This window comes from Notolepis coatsorum (genome assembly GCF_963971535.1).
Source record: "Notolepis coatsorum genome assembly, chromosome: 3".
Lineage (NCBI taxonomy): Eukaryota > Metazoa > Chordata > Actinopteri > Aulopiformes > Paralepididae > Notolepis > Notolepis coatsorum.
The window spans coordinates 197,046,921-197,062,455 of NC_140167.1; the positions used below are offsets into that span (position 1 = coordinate 197,046,921).

At 40.9% G+C, this 15,535-nt stretch overlaps 1 protein-coding gene across 1 annotated transcript in view; it reads right to left on the minus strand.

The window, feature by feature from the left end:
• Nucleotides 1–12,020: 12,020 nt before the first annotated feature.
• il1rl2 (interleukin 1 receptor-like 2) overlaps nucleotides 12,021–15,535 on the minus strand; it is a 110,277-nt gene continuing 106,762 nt past the window's right edge. Inside the window, exon 11 of the mRNA XM_084311041.1 lies at nucleotides 12,021–13,284. Coding sequence (XP_084167167.1) covers nucleotides 13,064–13,284 — 221 coding nt within the window. The 3' untranslated portion in view covers nucleotides 12,021–13,063. The remainder of the gene's footprint in view (nucleotides 13,285–15,535) is intronic.

Sequence of the window (15,535 nt, forward strand, 5' to 3'; positions counted from 1 at the left end):
ATTCTGCAATCTGTTAAATAAAGTTTTCATTCATTCATTCATTCATTCAGCCTCTCCGTGACTTTCATCCAGGAGAGCTTGAGATGCATATTGTTTACACTAGACCTTAGTGTGCATCGAAGGGCCAGCCGACCTGCTCTGTTCTGAGCCAGCTGCAGCTTTCCCAGATCCTTCTTGGTCGCATTTGACAAGATCATTTGGCAATAGTCTAGATGTGATAGAACTAGAGTCTGGATGACTTGTTTGGTCAATTGTGGTGTCAGAAAAGCCGAGCACCTTTTTATAACGGATATATTCCTCCCCATCTTAACAACAACTTACAATCTAAAATAACACCAAGAAGCTTTGTTTCCTCTACTTGCTCAACAGCTACATCGTTTAGCCTCAGGTTCAGCTGAGGTTTAAAGCTCAATGAATGATTTGTACCAAATACAATGCTTTTTGTTTTTGTTATGTTTAAGGCTAGTTTATTGCTGGTAACCAATTCTAGTACTTTTTGCAATTCTTTGTTCAGGGTTGCAGTGATTTCATTAACTGTGGGTGCATTCATGTATATTGTTGTATCATCAGAATACATACATATGCTTTTTTGAGAGCAAATAGAAAATCAGTAGTGAAGATAGAGAAAAATAAAGGACCAAGCGAACTTCCTTGTGGAATTCCACTCTCAACTAGCATCTGAAAAGCTGCCATTAAAGAAAACTCTTTGAGTTCTATTGGATAGCTTTCTATCCATGATAAAGCGGTTGGAGCAAAACCATAATACATGAGTTTATTCAATAATAGTTTGTGGTCAACCACATAGAAGGCAGCACTAAAATCTAACGATACTGCTCCCACAATGTTCTTTTTATAAATTTCTTTCAGCCATTCATCTGTCATTTGTGTAAGTGAAGTGGCTCTTGAGTGGCCCTCTCAATAAGCGTGCTGGTCAGATTGTTAACAGAGAAGTAGCGTTGTATTTGGTCAAATACATTTTTTTCCAAGAGTTTGTTAAGAACCGGTGACAAGATTATTGGTCGGTTACAGCCAGTAAAGGCATTCCTAGCATTCTTAGGTAGTGGAATTACTTTAGCTTCTTTCCAGGTTTGGGGGCAAACATTACATTCAAGGCTCAGATTAAAGATATGGCAAATAGGAGCAGCGATATGATTAGCTACAATCTTCAGTAGCTTTCCATCCAAATTGTCGATACCCGGTGGTTTCTCATTATTGATGGATAGCAAAGTATTGTCCACCTCCTCTATACTTACTTTACACAGTTCAAATGTAGTTTTTGTCCTTCATTATTTGTTCTTGTATACATACTAGATAGGATGACTCACAGCTAGATGTTGGCATTCCCTGCCTTAATGTACTCACTTTATCCATTAAATATTCATAAAAATGATTGGCAATGTCTAAAGGTTTAGTAATAAACGCCCCTTCTGATTCAATGAAGGATGGTGTTTAATTGGTCTTTCTGCCCATATTATTATTTAAAGTACCCCAGAGCTTTTCCCCATCATGCTTTATATTATTTATCTTAGTTTCATAATACATTTTCTTCTTTTTCCTATTCAGTTTAGTCACATTGGGTCTCATTCCCGAAAGTTTTTCAAAGATATATTCTGGAAGACTTATCTTGGAACCACTGAGACATAATCTATGACAAGTACACTCTGAGTCCTGAACGTGCTGGTAATATGTCTTAAGTGGCTGAAACGGTCGCAGAAATTATATGATCTGATATCTGCTTGGAGAATGGCATTCTGTCTTAAACTCTAAAGCGCGTTCCCGTTCAGCTCATTTGCATACAAAACAACGCTCCTTATAAGGCAACTGGTGATGCAGCTGTGTGAAATGGAATGGCGGAAGTGCTTTCCGAGTCTTGCGAGCCGCGTGATTACGAAACCTAGCGTCAGTCAGTGCCAATCAGAGAGCGTCTCCGAGAAATGCGGCTAGGTTTCGTAATCACGCTTGCGCCCATCAGAACTAGATTAGATTAATGTATTGGCATCATATACAGCTCGCGGTACCAGTGGCGTCGCGTGGGTAAAATAACAGGGGAAGCCCAAAAAAAATTATTAAAAAAAAAATTATTAAATATTTTTATTAATAATTTTTTTTTTTTTTTTTTTTTTTTTAAAGTCAAGCAGTCACCATGTACACAGTATGGCTCGGCGGCCAGTCAAATGTTCTTTTTATTTATTTAACAGATTACAGAATGGGTACAATACAGTACGGCTCAATACACACAATTGTATAAGGGGATGCAGACCAGAGAAAGACGTTTGTCTTGTTTACATCAGGGTCATTAATACTGCTGGAGCATTGGTTAATTTTTGGTCCGATTTTCCCTTGCGCGATTTTGCGCGCCGCGTGGGAGCAAATTCGAGACACATATTCGGTTGCAAAAAGGTGTCCCACGGTCTCCTCTATGGCCGTGAATATTTTCACGCGGATCGGAATCACGGCGCGCCCGTGGGACACTTTTCCGTTTCGGCGAGTTTATTCCACGCTTTCTGTTTTCCTTTTCTAATCATTTTAGGGGCTACATGTGAATCAGTAAAAGTTGCGGGATGCCCAGATGTTTCCACGATAGAAAGCTCGCGTGGATCCCATAATAGGCTCACTTAATACAGCGTTTTTAAAATCACGCGACATTTTCAGGGTCGCGAGCCGACCTTTTCCCCTCGTTTTCGATGATGGAAGTGATTTAGGAAAAGCTTCGGCACGCCGAGAGGTCCCCGTGGATTTAATCTCGCGAGTGAATGAATGAATGAAAACTTTATTTAACAGATTGCAGAATGGGTACAATACAGTACGGCTCAATACATACAATTGTTAAGGGGATGCAGACCTGAGAAAGACGTTTGTCTTGTTTCCATCAGGGTCCCCCATTTTCAATTCATATAGACATATATGACATACATGACATACAGATAGTCAGTACTGCTACATCTATACATTTATGACATACCAGATTTGCAAATACAGTACTGTTTGTGATACAGAAGGAGTCAAGAAAAGGGAGTATATACATTTGACGTAGAAACTGTACATTGGAGGAGGTTGGGTGGGGGGGGTTGGGTACATTGGGATATTGACAACCATACTGGGTAATTTACATTGGAGGTGGTTGGGGGGGGGGGGGGGGGGGGGGGGGGGCGGGGGGCACACTGTATAAACAAGTAACACTGTACATTGAGGGGGGGGGGGAGGAGACACTGTACAAACAAACACAATTGTACATTGAACTATTGACAAAACCATACTAGGTAAATGACTGTACATTGGAGGGGGTTGGAATGATTGGGTTAGGATATTTACAGGGGCCAGTGTTGAATTGCAGTCTCCCGTAGGTGTCCCTTGAGAGAGGTTTTGAAAGTGGGTAGTGATCCACATTCCTTTACAGCTTTGGGTAGGGCGTTCCACATTGATGTGGCATAATTGCGAAACGTGTTTAGTCCCTTATTTGAGCCGAATCTGGGTTTAACATGATTTGTGGAGCTCCCTCTGGTGTTGTGATCGTGGTATTCACTGACCTTTGGGAAGTATTTTGACATGTACATGGGTACCTTGGTCGTGTAGTGTATCTTGTAGACCAGGCCCATTGCAAGTTGTTGTACTCTGTCGTCTACTCTAAGCCATCCTAGGTTGTCGAAGTGGGCAGGGGTGAGGTGGGTTCTAGGAGTAAGGTCAAGCAGTAGTCTGACCAGTTTGTTTTGAGATGTTTGTAATTTTGTTTTTAGCGCCTTTAAGGTGCTTTGGTACCATGAGGTGCAAGCATAGTCGTAGTACCCCTGAATGAGTGCTCCTGCCAGAGTCTTCAGGGTGTTCTTGTTTACCAGAGAGGAGATCCGGTACAAGAATCGAGTTCGTTGGTTGACTTTTTTTATTACATTGGATGCCATTTTGTCACAGGAGAGATTAGCCTCTAGGATGGACCCCAGGTAGGTAATTTCATCTTTCCTTGTGACAATATTGTCACCCACTGTAACTGAGAAGCCGTCGGTCTTGCTGAGTTTGTTATTTGAACCGAAGAGAATGGACTCTGTTTTGCCCATGTGTAATGATAGTTTGTTATCAGCGAGCCATATGCAGATTCTGCCTAGTTCCGAGCTGAGGGTTTTTTCAACCTGTAACTTGTTCTTGTCAGAGACCAGCAGGGCTGAGTCGTCCGCAAACAGGAACAAGTTGCAGTCACAAGCTGACGACATGTCATTTGCATAAATTAGGAACAGTAGCGGTCCTAGTATGCTTCCTTGTGGAACACCACAGCTCACTGTGAGGGGGGGGGATAGGGTACCGTTTACCTCCACCATCTGTTCCCTCCCCTCAAGGTAGGATTGCATCCAGCTCACTGATAGACTATCAAAACCAATTGCTTTTAGCTTGTCAATCAGAATGGAGTGATTGACCGTGTCGGGGCAATATTCGGCCCGTGGGAACAGTTACGGGTTAATACAATGTTCAGAGTGCAGAGGGGAAAATATGCTGAGTGTTTTCCTCTCAGCCCCGTTTTAAACTTTTAGGGTGTGGCAGTCAGCTCGAATCTGATTGGCTAGGATCGGATTTGGACTCTATAATGCTGGAAGCCTGGAGAAAGAGACCTACCATCTGCCTCCTCTCCTGCTGCAGTGAGCATAGTGAGGCTGACAGTGTGTTAGAGGGAGTGAGAAGGAGAAGAGGGAGACATTTAAAAAAATAATAATAATAATTATAACACACAGATGAAAAAGAATGTAAACTATATATATTTATTTTTTATTTTTTTTCCATATTTCATATTTGATATTAATTCATATTTTAATATTAGGGAGGCATGGCTTCCGTTGGCTTCCATAAGGATTCGCCACTGCGCGGTACACACCTGCCGCAGCGCGCGCACACACACGCGCAGTACTGTATATGAATGAATGAATGACATAATATATAAAGCCTACGGCGGGCGTAATGAATGAACGCAGTATGGCTTATTATTCCATAATTAAGCCTATAGGCTACTGTTCATTCGTAGGCGCACACAAGACTTGTTATGGAATATTAATGCAGTCTATTTCCACCGATTAGCTTTAGTTCTTATTTATTTATCCACTGTCATTTCAGTGTTGGTGTATAGGCTAGTGTATTTCAATATACATTTAATTGATTAATGATATATTCGAAGGAATGCAGGTTTATAGCTATATCAACCCCCTCCAATGTACAGTAAATGACCAAGTCTGGTTTTGTCAATATTCCAATGTACAGTTTTGCTTGTACAGTGTAAGTCTATCCCCCACACACCCCTCCTACCCAACCTCCTCCAACAGTTTCTACGTCAAATGTACTCTCTTTTCTGGACTCTTTTTGTATCACAAACAGTACTGTATTTGCAAATCTGGTATGTCATAAATGTATAGATGTAGCAGTACTGTCTATCTGTGTCGTGTGTGTCATACAGTACTGTATATGTTATGATGAATTGAAAATGGGGGACCCTGATGTAAACAAGACGAAATTCTTTCTCTGGTCTGCATCCCCTTATGTAATTGAGCTGTACTGTACTGTACCCATTCTGCAATCTGTTAATAAAGTTTTCAATCAATCAATCAATCAATCAATCAAACAAAGGTCTGTCCCATTGTATACCAATCAATGGGATACATTGCATGTTGACCTGCATTCTTTCAAATGTATATAATTAATCATTAAAACAGATGTGTAACAAATAAGAAATACAAATTCCACAGAAGGCATTAAATTATTATTATTTTCAATCATTTCACAATAATTGCATAATTGTGTTTGAATATCTGAGTAATTAAAGTAATTATACATTTGTCCAAAATAGCTGGTTCAGATATGGTTAATCCAGCTGCCCTGTGATCAGATGAATCCATATTATTTATTTTTCCGACATCAAATGCGTAATTTCTTATCGTACAAATATTGTCATATTTATTTTAATTATGATTAAGTAATTAATTCCAAGGAGGCCTGTAGCGTTGACGTGAAGGAATCACTATGAGAACACAGTCTGTCAAGTTATAATAACATTTTAAATTAGTCAATCAATCATGAGATTTGATCGTGGGCTGAGAGCATATTTAAGTGTGCTCCTCAGCACTCTTAAATCTGCTCTCAGCCACGATCAAATAAGATCTCAGGAAAGTTTGGGGACTCCCACTCCCAGCCCTAATATGTCTTAAATGGGCCGAAATCTGGCTAAGACGAAATATTTTGTCGTAACTTCGTTCGGGAATGAGACCCAAATTGTTCCTTATTTTACAATATGTCTGCCATTCAGATGAACTGCCAGACTTAATTGCTGCCACTTTTGCTTTATCTCTCTCACCCATACATTTCTTTAGCTCCTCATCCATCCACAGTGCAGGAGTAGTGCACTAACGGTCCTGACAGTTTGCTTCCTGACAGGGGCATGTTTATCAATAACTGGAAGCAGCAATTTCATGAATACATCAAGTGCAGCATCTGGTTCCCTCTCTTTACACACATCTGACCAACAAATGTTTTTTTTTTCATATTTAAAGTTTTTATTTTTCACAAGCAAGACAATACATACATGACAAGACAAACTAAGACAAAAATAATAATAATAAGAGACTCCAAGGTAATCTCCCCAGCCAGCCAAAGCAAGGTTATTATTACTTCCCATAGCTGGGAACCATTTTTTATTTACTTTCATCATCATATCTGATGTATAATGTTACGTCTTGCAAGTGTGTATTAAACTATGTTCTGCCCAAACCTCTTGGTCACTTTATGGCCAGATGCTACTGTGTGAACATGATGTATCTGTCTGTAAACTGTCCTTTCATTGTGGCCACGGTGAAATAAACGTTTCTATTATTAATAATGACTCAGAATGATTTATAAATGGCTCATCGTTTTGTCCTTTAATATTTCCCATTACAAGTGTTACAAAGGTTCAGTAGTACACAAACATTCAAGATAGTGATCTAATAAAGTTCCAGGGACCTTGAAGGCCATCGGGCCTATCACTCTCTTGAAGAGATAGAGCAGCCTGTTCCATTGATATCAAGTCCATGAAGTCCTTGCGCCACTGCTCCAAACTGAAGCAGTTCGGTCCGCGTTCTTTCCAGTTCATTAAAATAATCTGTTTGCATGCTAGAAAAGCCAGTGCTACAATATTATTTACAATCTTTGCTTGAGCAGTGTCCATTTTTACGCCCAATATACAAGTTATAGGGCAAGGATTAATGTCAATTTGGAGAGTAACTGACAGGTCCTCAGCAATGTCCAACCAAAATTGCCTAACAAGCAGGCAGCGCCACAGCAAGTGCATGAGCGTACCCTCTACTCCACACCTATGCCAGCACAATTTGGATAGGGTGTGATTAATTGTATTCAATGTACAGGGCGTTATATAGGCCCTGTGTAGTATCTTTAATTGTAAAATTTTATATCTAACACATTTTGATATTTTAGTACTATTCCTAAGTGCTGCTTCCCATTGTGTTTCAGATATGGGTATACCCATGTCTCGCTCCCATTGGACTTTAGTTTGGGTATTGGTATCAGGAGTGGTTGAACATGATAGTTTATACATTGCAGAGACAATGCCTTTCCTGCCTGTAATTCCCCTTAATGTCTCTTCCAAGACTCTGTTTGTTCCTATAGCTATGCCTTTAGACAACAATGATTTAATAACTGATTGTATTTGTAAATAAGATACAAATTCTGTGTCTTTCAGCCCAAACTGTGTTTTAAGTTCATTAAAAGGTAGCATATTTCCACTTTCGATCACTTGCCCCACCTGTGTTATTATTATGTTGTTGCCATATATTATTTTTAAGGGTTTTACCTCCTGCAGAGAGCAACAGGTTTTTCCATAATGGACATGATGGTAAGGAATATCCACTAATGGCGGCTGAGTGGCGCAGTGGGCAAGGCGCTCGCCACTAATGCAGGAGATGCTGGTATCGAGCCCAGCTCTCGGCGTTGCTACCGGCTTGGCCGGTCGTCATACTAACACAATTGGCAGTGTTAGGGGTGGGAAAGCCGGTGGGTGGGGATTGGACGTTGTGGACAGCGACTCCTACAGGTCGGTTGGTGCGCCTGTACAGCAGAATCAGGAAGTATCGGGGGCAGCGTGAGCCTCCCACGCGTTACTCCTCACCACTGAGAGATTGCGCTGTTCAGGTGAAAAGATGCGACAGCTGCCTCCTCGTGTACCGGAGGGGACACGTGATGCAAGGCATGGTCCTCACTGCAGCCGACCAGTGGAGGCACAGTCTAGCAACGTTCGAGACAGGGGAGGGGAGAATTGAAGGGAGAATTGGCGAGGCGAAATTGGGATGGGAGAAAAATAGAAAATAAGGAGAAAAGGTGGATAAAACAAAAAAAGGAATATCCACTAAAGGTCAGGCGTTTATGTTTATGTAAGATTTTCACAATTTCACATGAAAATTCTAAAAGCGGATTGTCCAGTCTGGGAGTGATTTTTGGGTTATACCACAACATTGAAAGAGATACATCTTTGTTATGTTCTTCTATAATTTGTTCTTCAAGCCATTCCCAGCTGCCAATCTGTCTCACACTATTGTAAGCCCACTGCAAGGGGTATCTTGAGTTATATGTTATGTAATACTGGTGGATATCTGGTAGTCCTATTCCTCCACTACTTCTCGGTTTTATGTTTTTTTTTAAATTATTTTTTAAACACACATATAAACAAACATGACAACACACGATAAGATACACAAGCATTAATATACAGTGTATATCCAACGAAATTACCATTTATACCAATGTCTTATACAGGATATACCCCTAATACCTGTTATCTAAAAACCTACACACATATGCTCCAGCTCGAACCCCCCCCCCCCCCCCTCCCGGACCCCTCTTTGGATAGTACCTCCATTATCCCCCGCTCCTAACCAGACACTACCATTATAAGCTAGCTTTTATTCTCTCCACCACTTCTAACCACATTGACATTTTGGATTCATTGAGACCCAGAATTCTTGCTGTAGATATTTCTTGATAAATCACATCGAGATATGTAAGAAACCAAACTTTCTGGCACATTTTTTCCGGTTGAAACCAGCATGATGTGATCAGCTTTTTAGCTACTGTGATACCCGATAAAACCAATCTCTTTAGCTGTGGATTTACTGCAAACTCAAAAACATCATTCAATAGTAATACAGAGGGGTGTACAGGTATATTCCAAGATACGAGTTTTGATAATTGTTGGGTCACATCTTTCCAGAATGTCTTAACTGGTGGGCAGTCCCAATACATGTGCATAAATGTCCCTTCATCCCAATTTGTACATTGGGAGCATTTGGAGTCTTGTTTAAGACCCATTCTGTTCAGTCTTATATGAGTCAAGTATGTCCTGTGAATATAGTTAAGATTGATTTGTTGATGGTCCGGGTTCCTTGATGTAAGTCGGACATTTGCCCAGGCTCCTTGCCAATCAAAGTCACTTTCCAGGTCTGGTATATCCCTCCTCCAGACAGAGTCTAGTTGGAGGGTTTCATACGAGGACGTTAGTAATTGATGATACAAATCTGAAACAAAACCTCTCGATGTCTCTCTTTCATAGAAGAATTTGTGGTATCTGTGGTGTTCAATTGGTATGTCTAATGGAACACCGTGAGACTTCAAACATAGCCGTAACTGTATGTAAAAAAGCAATGTGGACTTGAGATTACATTTTTTGCATATTTCTCCATAACTACAAAAACCCTGTTTGTTAAAAACGTCCCCTAATGAGTGTATGCCTTGCTCTTCCCATATAGGGAATCTTATAAGTCGTTTTTCAATTAAGAGTGCATTGTTATTGAATAAGGGAGTATGATTGTGCCATTTATGTGGGTTAGGATATTTTTTTTGTGTTTCACGCCATATCCGGATCGCATGGGTAATTATGGGGCCAAATTTCCGTTCACAGTGTTTGATTGGTAGTTTAGTGTATGCTATGTCCTTCAGTCTATGTGGGGCTACTATGTTTTCTTCTAATTTTCTCCAGGATACGAATGCTTGGGGATCAAACCATGTTGTCAATGGTCTTAATGTGTACGCCTTAAAATAGTGGAAAAAATCTGGAAATGCCATGCCACCGTCTGCTTTATTTCTCTGTGCGGTGGATCTTTTTATACGTGGTGGTTTGTTATTCCAAATAAATTTGTATGTGGAGGAGTGTAATCTTTTCCAGTAACCCTCTGGAGGGGGTAACGGTAGCATTGAACTGAAGAAGTTGATTCTAGGTAGTACATCCATCTTAACTATTGATATCCGTGCCTGTACTGAGTTTTTAAGTTTTGCCCACCTATCAAGGTCGTCTTTGATTTTGTTTTGGATTTTTGTGTAATTGTGCTTCACCGTTTGTCTTATGGTGGGGAATATTTCCACTCCCAAGCATCTAAAATGTTTTACCATAGGTATCTCTCCTGGGAGGGTTATATCTTTTTTGCAGGGGTGTTAAGTGGAAGGAAAGCCGACTTCGGCCAATTTATCTTAAATCCCGATAAATCACCAAAGTTCTCAATCAACTTGAGCAGATGAGGCAATGTGGTGTTGGGGTTTTGCATGAACAATATTACGTCGTCCGCATATAAACAAATTTTATGTTGTGTGCCCTTGATTACGATTGGTTCTATGGATTGGGATTGTCTTATATATTGTGCTAAAGGCTCTAATGATAGATCGAATAGTCTGGCTGAGCGTGATACCGGAAAGATTTTGGAGATGATCGTTAATAGTCATCAGCAAACAGGCTGGCCTTATACTCACAACTACCAATACGAATACCACTGATTTCCTTATGAGCACGTATAGCACAGGCAAGTGGTTCGAGGGAAAGAATAAAAATGTGCGGTGAAACCGGACATCCTTGGCGGGTAGATCGATAGATGGAATGGATTAGACCTTATACCATTTGTTCTGACTGACGTAACCGGTTCATGGTAAAGTGCCTTTATCCAGTTCATGAGAACCGGTCCAAATCCGTATTTAGGAAGTACATAAAACAGATATTTCCACTCTACTCGATCAAAGGCTTTCTCAGCATCCAGCGATATTGCCATCGCTGGATGCTGGGAAGCCCCCGCCCTTGACATAACATGCATTAGCCTCCTCATGTTATTTGAAGCTAAGCGACCCTGTACAAAGCCGGCCTGATCAATATGAATCAATGAGGCTATAACATTTTCCAATCGCCCTCCAAGGACTTTCGCAAACAACTTATAATCATTATTTAAAATACTCAAATGTCTGAGATTGCACATTTGCAAGTGATCCTTGCCAGGTTTTGGAATCAATGAAATAGTAGCTTGCCGCATGGTTAGCGGCATGGATTGATTAGCCACTATATCTAAACAGCAATATTAGAAGTGGTGTAAGAGTGACTTGGAAACACTTAAGAAATTCACTATAGCCATCATCACCCGGCGTTTTACCGGTTGAGAGGGATTTGATAGCCGATTTAATTTCATTTTCCAGGATAGGTGCATCCAATGATTCCCTTTCTTCTTCAGAGGGTTGGGAGATTTATATCTCTGAAAATGTTTTCCATTTCCTCTTCACTCGTACAACATTCTGATTTATACAGTGTGCTATAACATTTTGTGAATGCTTGATTCATTTGAAGTTGATCACAAATCAAAGAGCCATCTTCATCATATATCAACTTCAACTTCAAACTTCACTTTATTTTCCTTTCGGAACTTAATTTGTGCAGTGGTTGAAAGACAAACATACATATATAAAAAAACACCAACTACATTAAAACTACAGTACTTAAAGCATGATATATTAAAAACCATGTGGAGCAGTTCTATATGTATATAAATAATAAATAATAGTAGTACAGGTACATAGTATATGTCCATCAGGTGGAAGGGGGAGTCTATTTTAAGTAGTCCAAAGTCCTTGGGGGGGGGGGGGGGGGGGGGGGGGGCAGTCCGGCCTCCACCAGACCTAGGTGTTCAGCAGTCTGATGGAGGTTGGCACGAAGCTACCTACTGTAAGCCCCTTTTGTTCAATGATGAAGCACTGTATCGACAGCCTGAGGGCATTCGTTTGTAATGGGTGTGAAGGGTGTGTGTGTGTTATCTTCAACTATTTGGGAGGCCTTTTTAACTGTCCGTTTCTTGTGGATGCTGCTGAGTGGCTCCTGGTCCTTCCCAATTATCTTGCCGCTGATCTTAACGACCCTGTCGAGAGGTTTCCGGTTGATGGCACGCATCACTCCAAACCATGATGTGATGTTAAAGGACATTATCGATTCCACAAAGGAGTTGTAGAAAGCCTGCAGGATTGATGGTCGCACCTGAAGCTTCCTCATCTTCCTGAGGAAGAACAGTCGCTGTTGGCACTTAGAGTGGATGTTATCTGTGTTGGTCTTGAAGGTGAGCTTATGGTCGATGGTGGTGCCAAGATATTTATACTCCTCAACGCGCTCTATTTTCTGGCCATTTATCTCCAGAGCTGGGGGAGTTGTGGGGTCACGCCTGAAGTCCACCAGTTTATATATGCTAGAGATTGATTGACGGTTGACGATTTCCTTGCTGCTTCAGTCTGAGAGAAACCATTTTACCAGCCTTATCGCCAGATTCATAATATTTTCGACGCAACTGAAAGAGGGCAAATGCATTTTCCTCATGTAGAATTGCTTGTAATTCTGTTTTTATAACCAGCACTGCGTTTTTTTTTTCTAAATTTAGAACTAGTTCCAACAAATGTTTTTAACATCATCCACATACGAATGACAGCAGAATTACTTATGATCTCTTAAACACTATTTTAGGCCCAGCTTTTGGGACTTTGGCTTTCCTGGATATAGCTACTAGATTATGATCACTGAATCCAATGGATACAGCTTTTGAGCACAGTTCCCCACACAAATTATCCAGGTGTTGACTATCAGATCTTGGTGGCCTGTAACAACATCCCAGCAACAAAGGTTTTAAATGAGGTGTGATCTCGCCCCAACACACACACACGCACGCACGCATGCACACACACAGTGATGTTAACTGTCACTTTTTATAACCAAGAGACTTGCCCAAGAATCCACACCCAAAATACAAATCCAAATTCTTTAGAAGGGCAAATCCAGTGGCTCAGAGGTTGTTTTGACAGTCACGGGTGTCCCTCCAGGAACAGAAGGCATGTGGTACCTCAGGCACTTCCAGAAGTGTCTGTTCTGAAGCCCCCTGCTAAGATCCGTGTTCCCAGAGGCGTTCCTCCACCTCAGGGCTCCCTGCTTCTTCTTGATGTAACGTAGTGACTCTGGCAGGCCACCGTAGTCCACCAGGCCACCTGTGTACGTCGGGGATCAAATCAATGGTAATCAAGTTTCAAGTTTCAAGTTTCTTTAATAGTTGTCATACAGAAGTACAGAATACTTTTATACAAAATACTTCTTACTGTTACGCTCCAGAGACTGTGCTAGACAAGATAAGTATGAAATAAAATAGTATAGCATGTAAAATAGAAGTAAAAATAGAGGTCACAGTGTTCAGTATAGACATATGTACAATGTTCGATGCAGAATAGAAGTAACTGAGTTACCATACAATATACTATGCAATGTACTAATATACAATACTATATAGTGCAAAGCAGAAATGGGATGAGGTACAATTTAGGTACAATTTACAGTAAGGTGTACGAGTTGTAGTGCAAATCCTTTACCAATAAATATAAAGTGTGTTTAGGTGATCTAAAGTGTGGAGAGTGGGTGCTGCAGTGTGTTGTTTGTTTAAAGTGAGTGTGTGCGTGTGGGTGTGTGTGCTGTGTGCATTTGATGGTTGTTGCATAGTGTTTATTGTTCATTGAGCAGCCTGATGGCCTGGGGATAGAAGCTTCTTCCGAGTCTTTCTGTGCTCGCCTTAAGACTCCGGTATCGCTTGCCTGACCGCAGCAGTTCAAAGAGGCAGTTGTTCAGTTGGGTGGCTGGAGTCCTTGATGATTCTCTTAGCCTTACCCATGCACCGCTTGTTGTAAATGTTACTAGCTACTAGATTATGATCACTGAATCCAATGGATACAGCTTTTGAGCACAGTTCCCCACACAAATTATCCAGGTGTTATTTATTTGTGTTATTATTGAATTTTATTCACAATGCCCTTTTATTGCTCCTGTTATGTACCGTTTTCAATAGAGACCTACTGACAAAGAGAGACCTACTGACAAAGAGAGACTTACTGACAAAGAGAGACAAAGGAGAGTGTTGTTTGTTGCTGTTCCGTTAGGGTTAGTAAGATAAGAATGCGTCTGAATAATTTACCCATCTCAAGCTCTGCCCTCTTTTCGTGATACTAGTGGTCTGCAAGGGCCTTGAAATTAAGCCTGTGCCCAGCCCGAGCCCATGACATTCAGGCCCTGCCCGACAATAAGCCCGATGCAACGTTGGAAACGGGATATGATGTGCTGCCAATGCATTAAACCTATGGAGTCGCTCACCTTGTTTGCAGGGCTATAACTATTTAAATATTATAGCTATATATATGCAATACTATGGCTCATTTGGCATCGAGTATCTATCGTTCAAGATGTGAAAAAGGAATATTTTTCCATCCATACATTCCCGCTTTATACCGTGGTGAATATAAGTATGGATTTAGAGCGGTTTAGGGTAATTCCTGGAAGGCCAGTAATAGGCTGCGACGCATATTATACTTAATCCATTGGCATTTCGTCCCTATACACGCTACAATAAAAAATTCAAATGCATATGATCGGTATATTATGGTCCATCATGCATGCATGAAAGGGGGGGGGGGTCGTTTCTGATTAATTGATTGTCAATAACAGCATTTGTTAGTACAACAGCATATGCTGATCAGGGCGATGGCTATGAAAAAAATGCACAACCAAGCTGAAATTGACGTTAAATTGCTCTTACCTGTGGCCGGTGAGATTACAAAAAGAATATTCCAATTATTTGATTGCCATCTGCTAGATCGTATGTCCATTTGGCCCATGCCATAACCCCCCACAGCATAATGAATCTGGTGTCCCGAAAGCGATTCAATGCGATCGGGTATACCCCTCGGTCCACGTTTCTCAAAAACTCCGCCCGGAGGAATTTCAATGATACACAGAGCCATACACAAAGTCAGAAAGGAAGTGCGACATCAGCCGCATACCACCAGGCGGCGGTATTGGACCTTTGCGATCTCAGACACATTGCATATGGTACCACAGCCATCCTGGGTGATTTATGAATGGAAATAGCGAATAAAAGAAATAACGATCCAATAACGTATTGTGGTTGGCTTTGATTGATTGATTGATTGAAAACTTTATTAACAGATTGCAGAATGGGTACAATACAGTACAGCTCAATACACACAATTGTTAAGGGGATGCAGACCAGAGAAAGACTTTCGTCTTGTTTACATCAGGGTCCCCCATTTTCAATTCATCAGGACATATATGACATACATGACATACAGATAGACAGTACTGCTACATCTATACATTTATGACGTACCAGATTTGCAAATACAGTACTGTTTGTGATACAAAAAGAGTCAAGAAAAGGGAGTATATACATTTGACGTA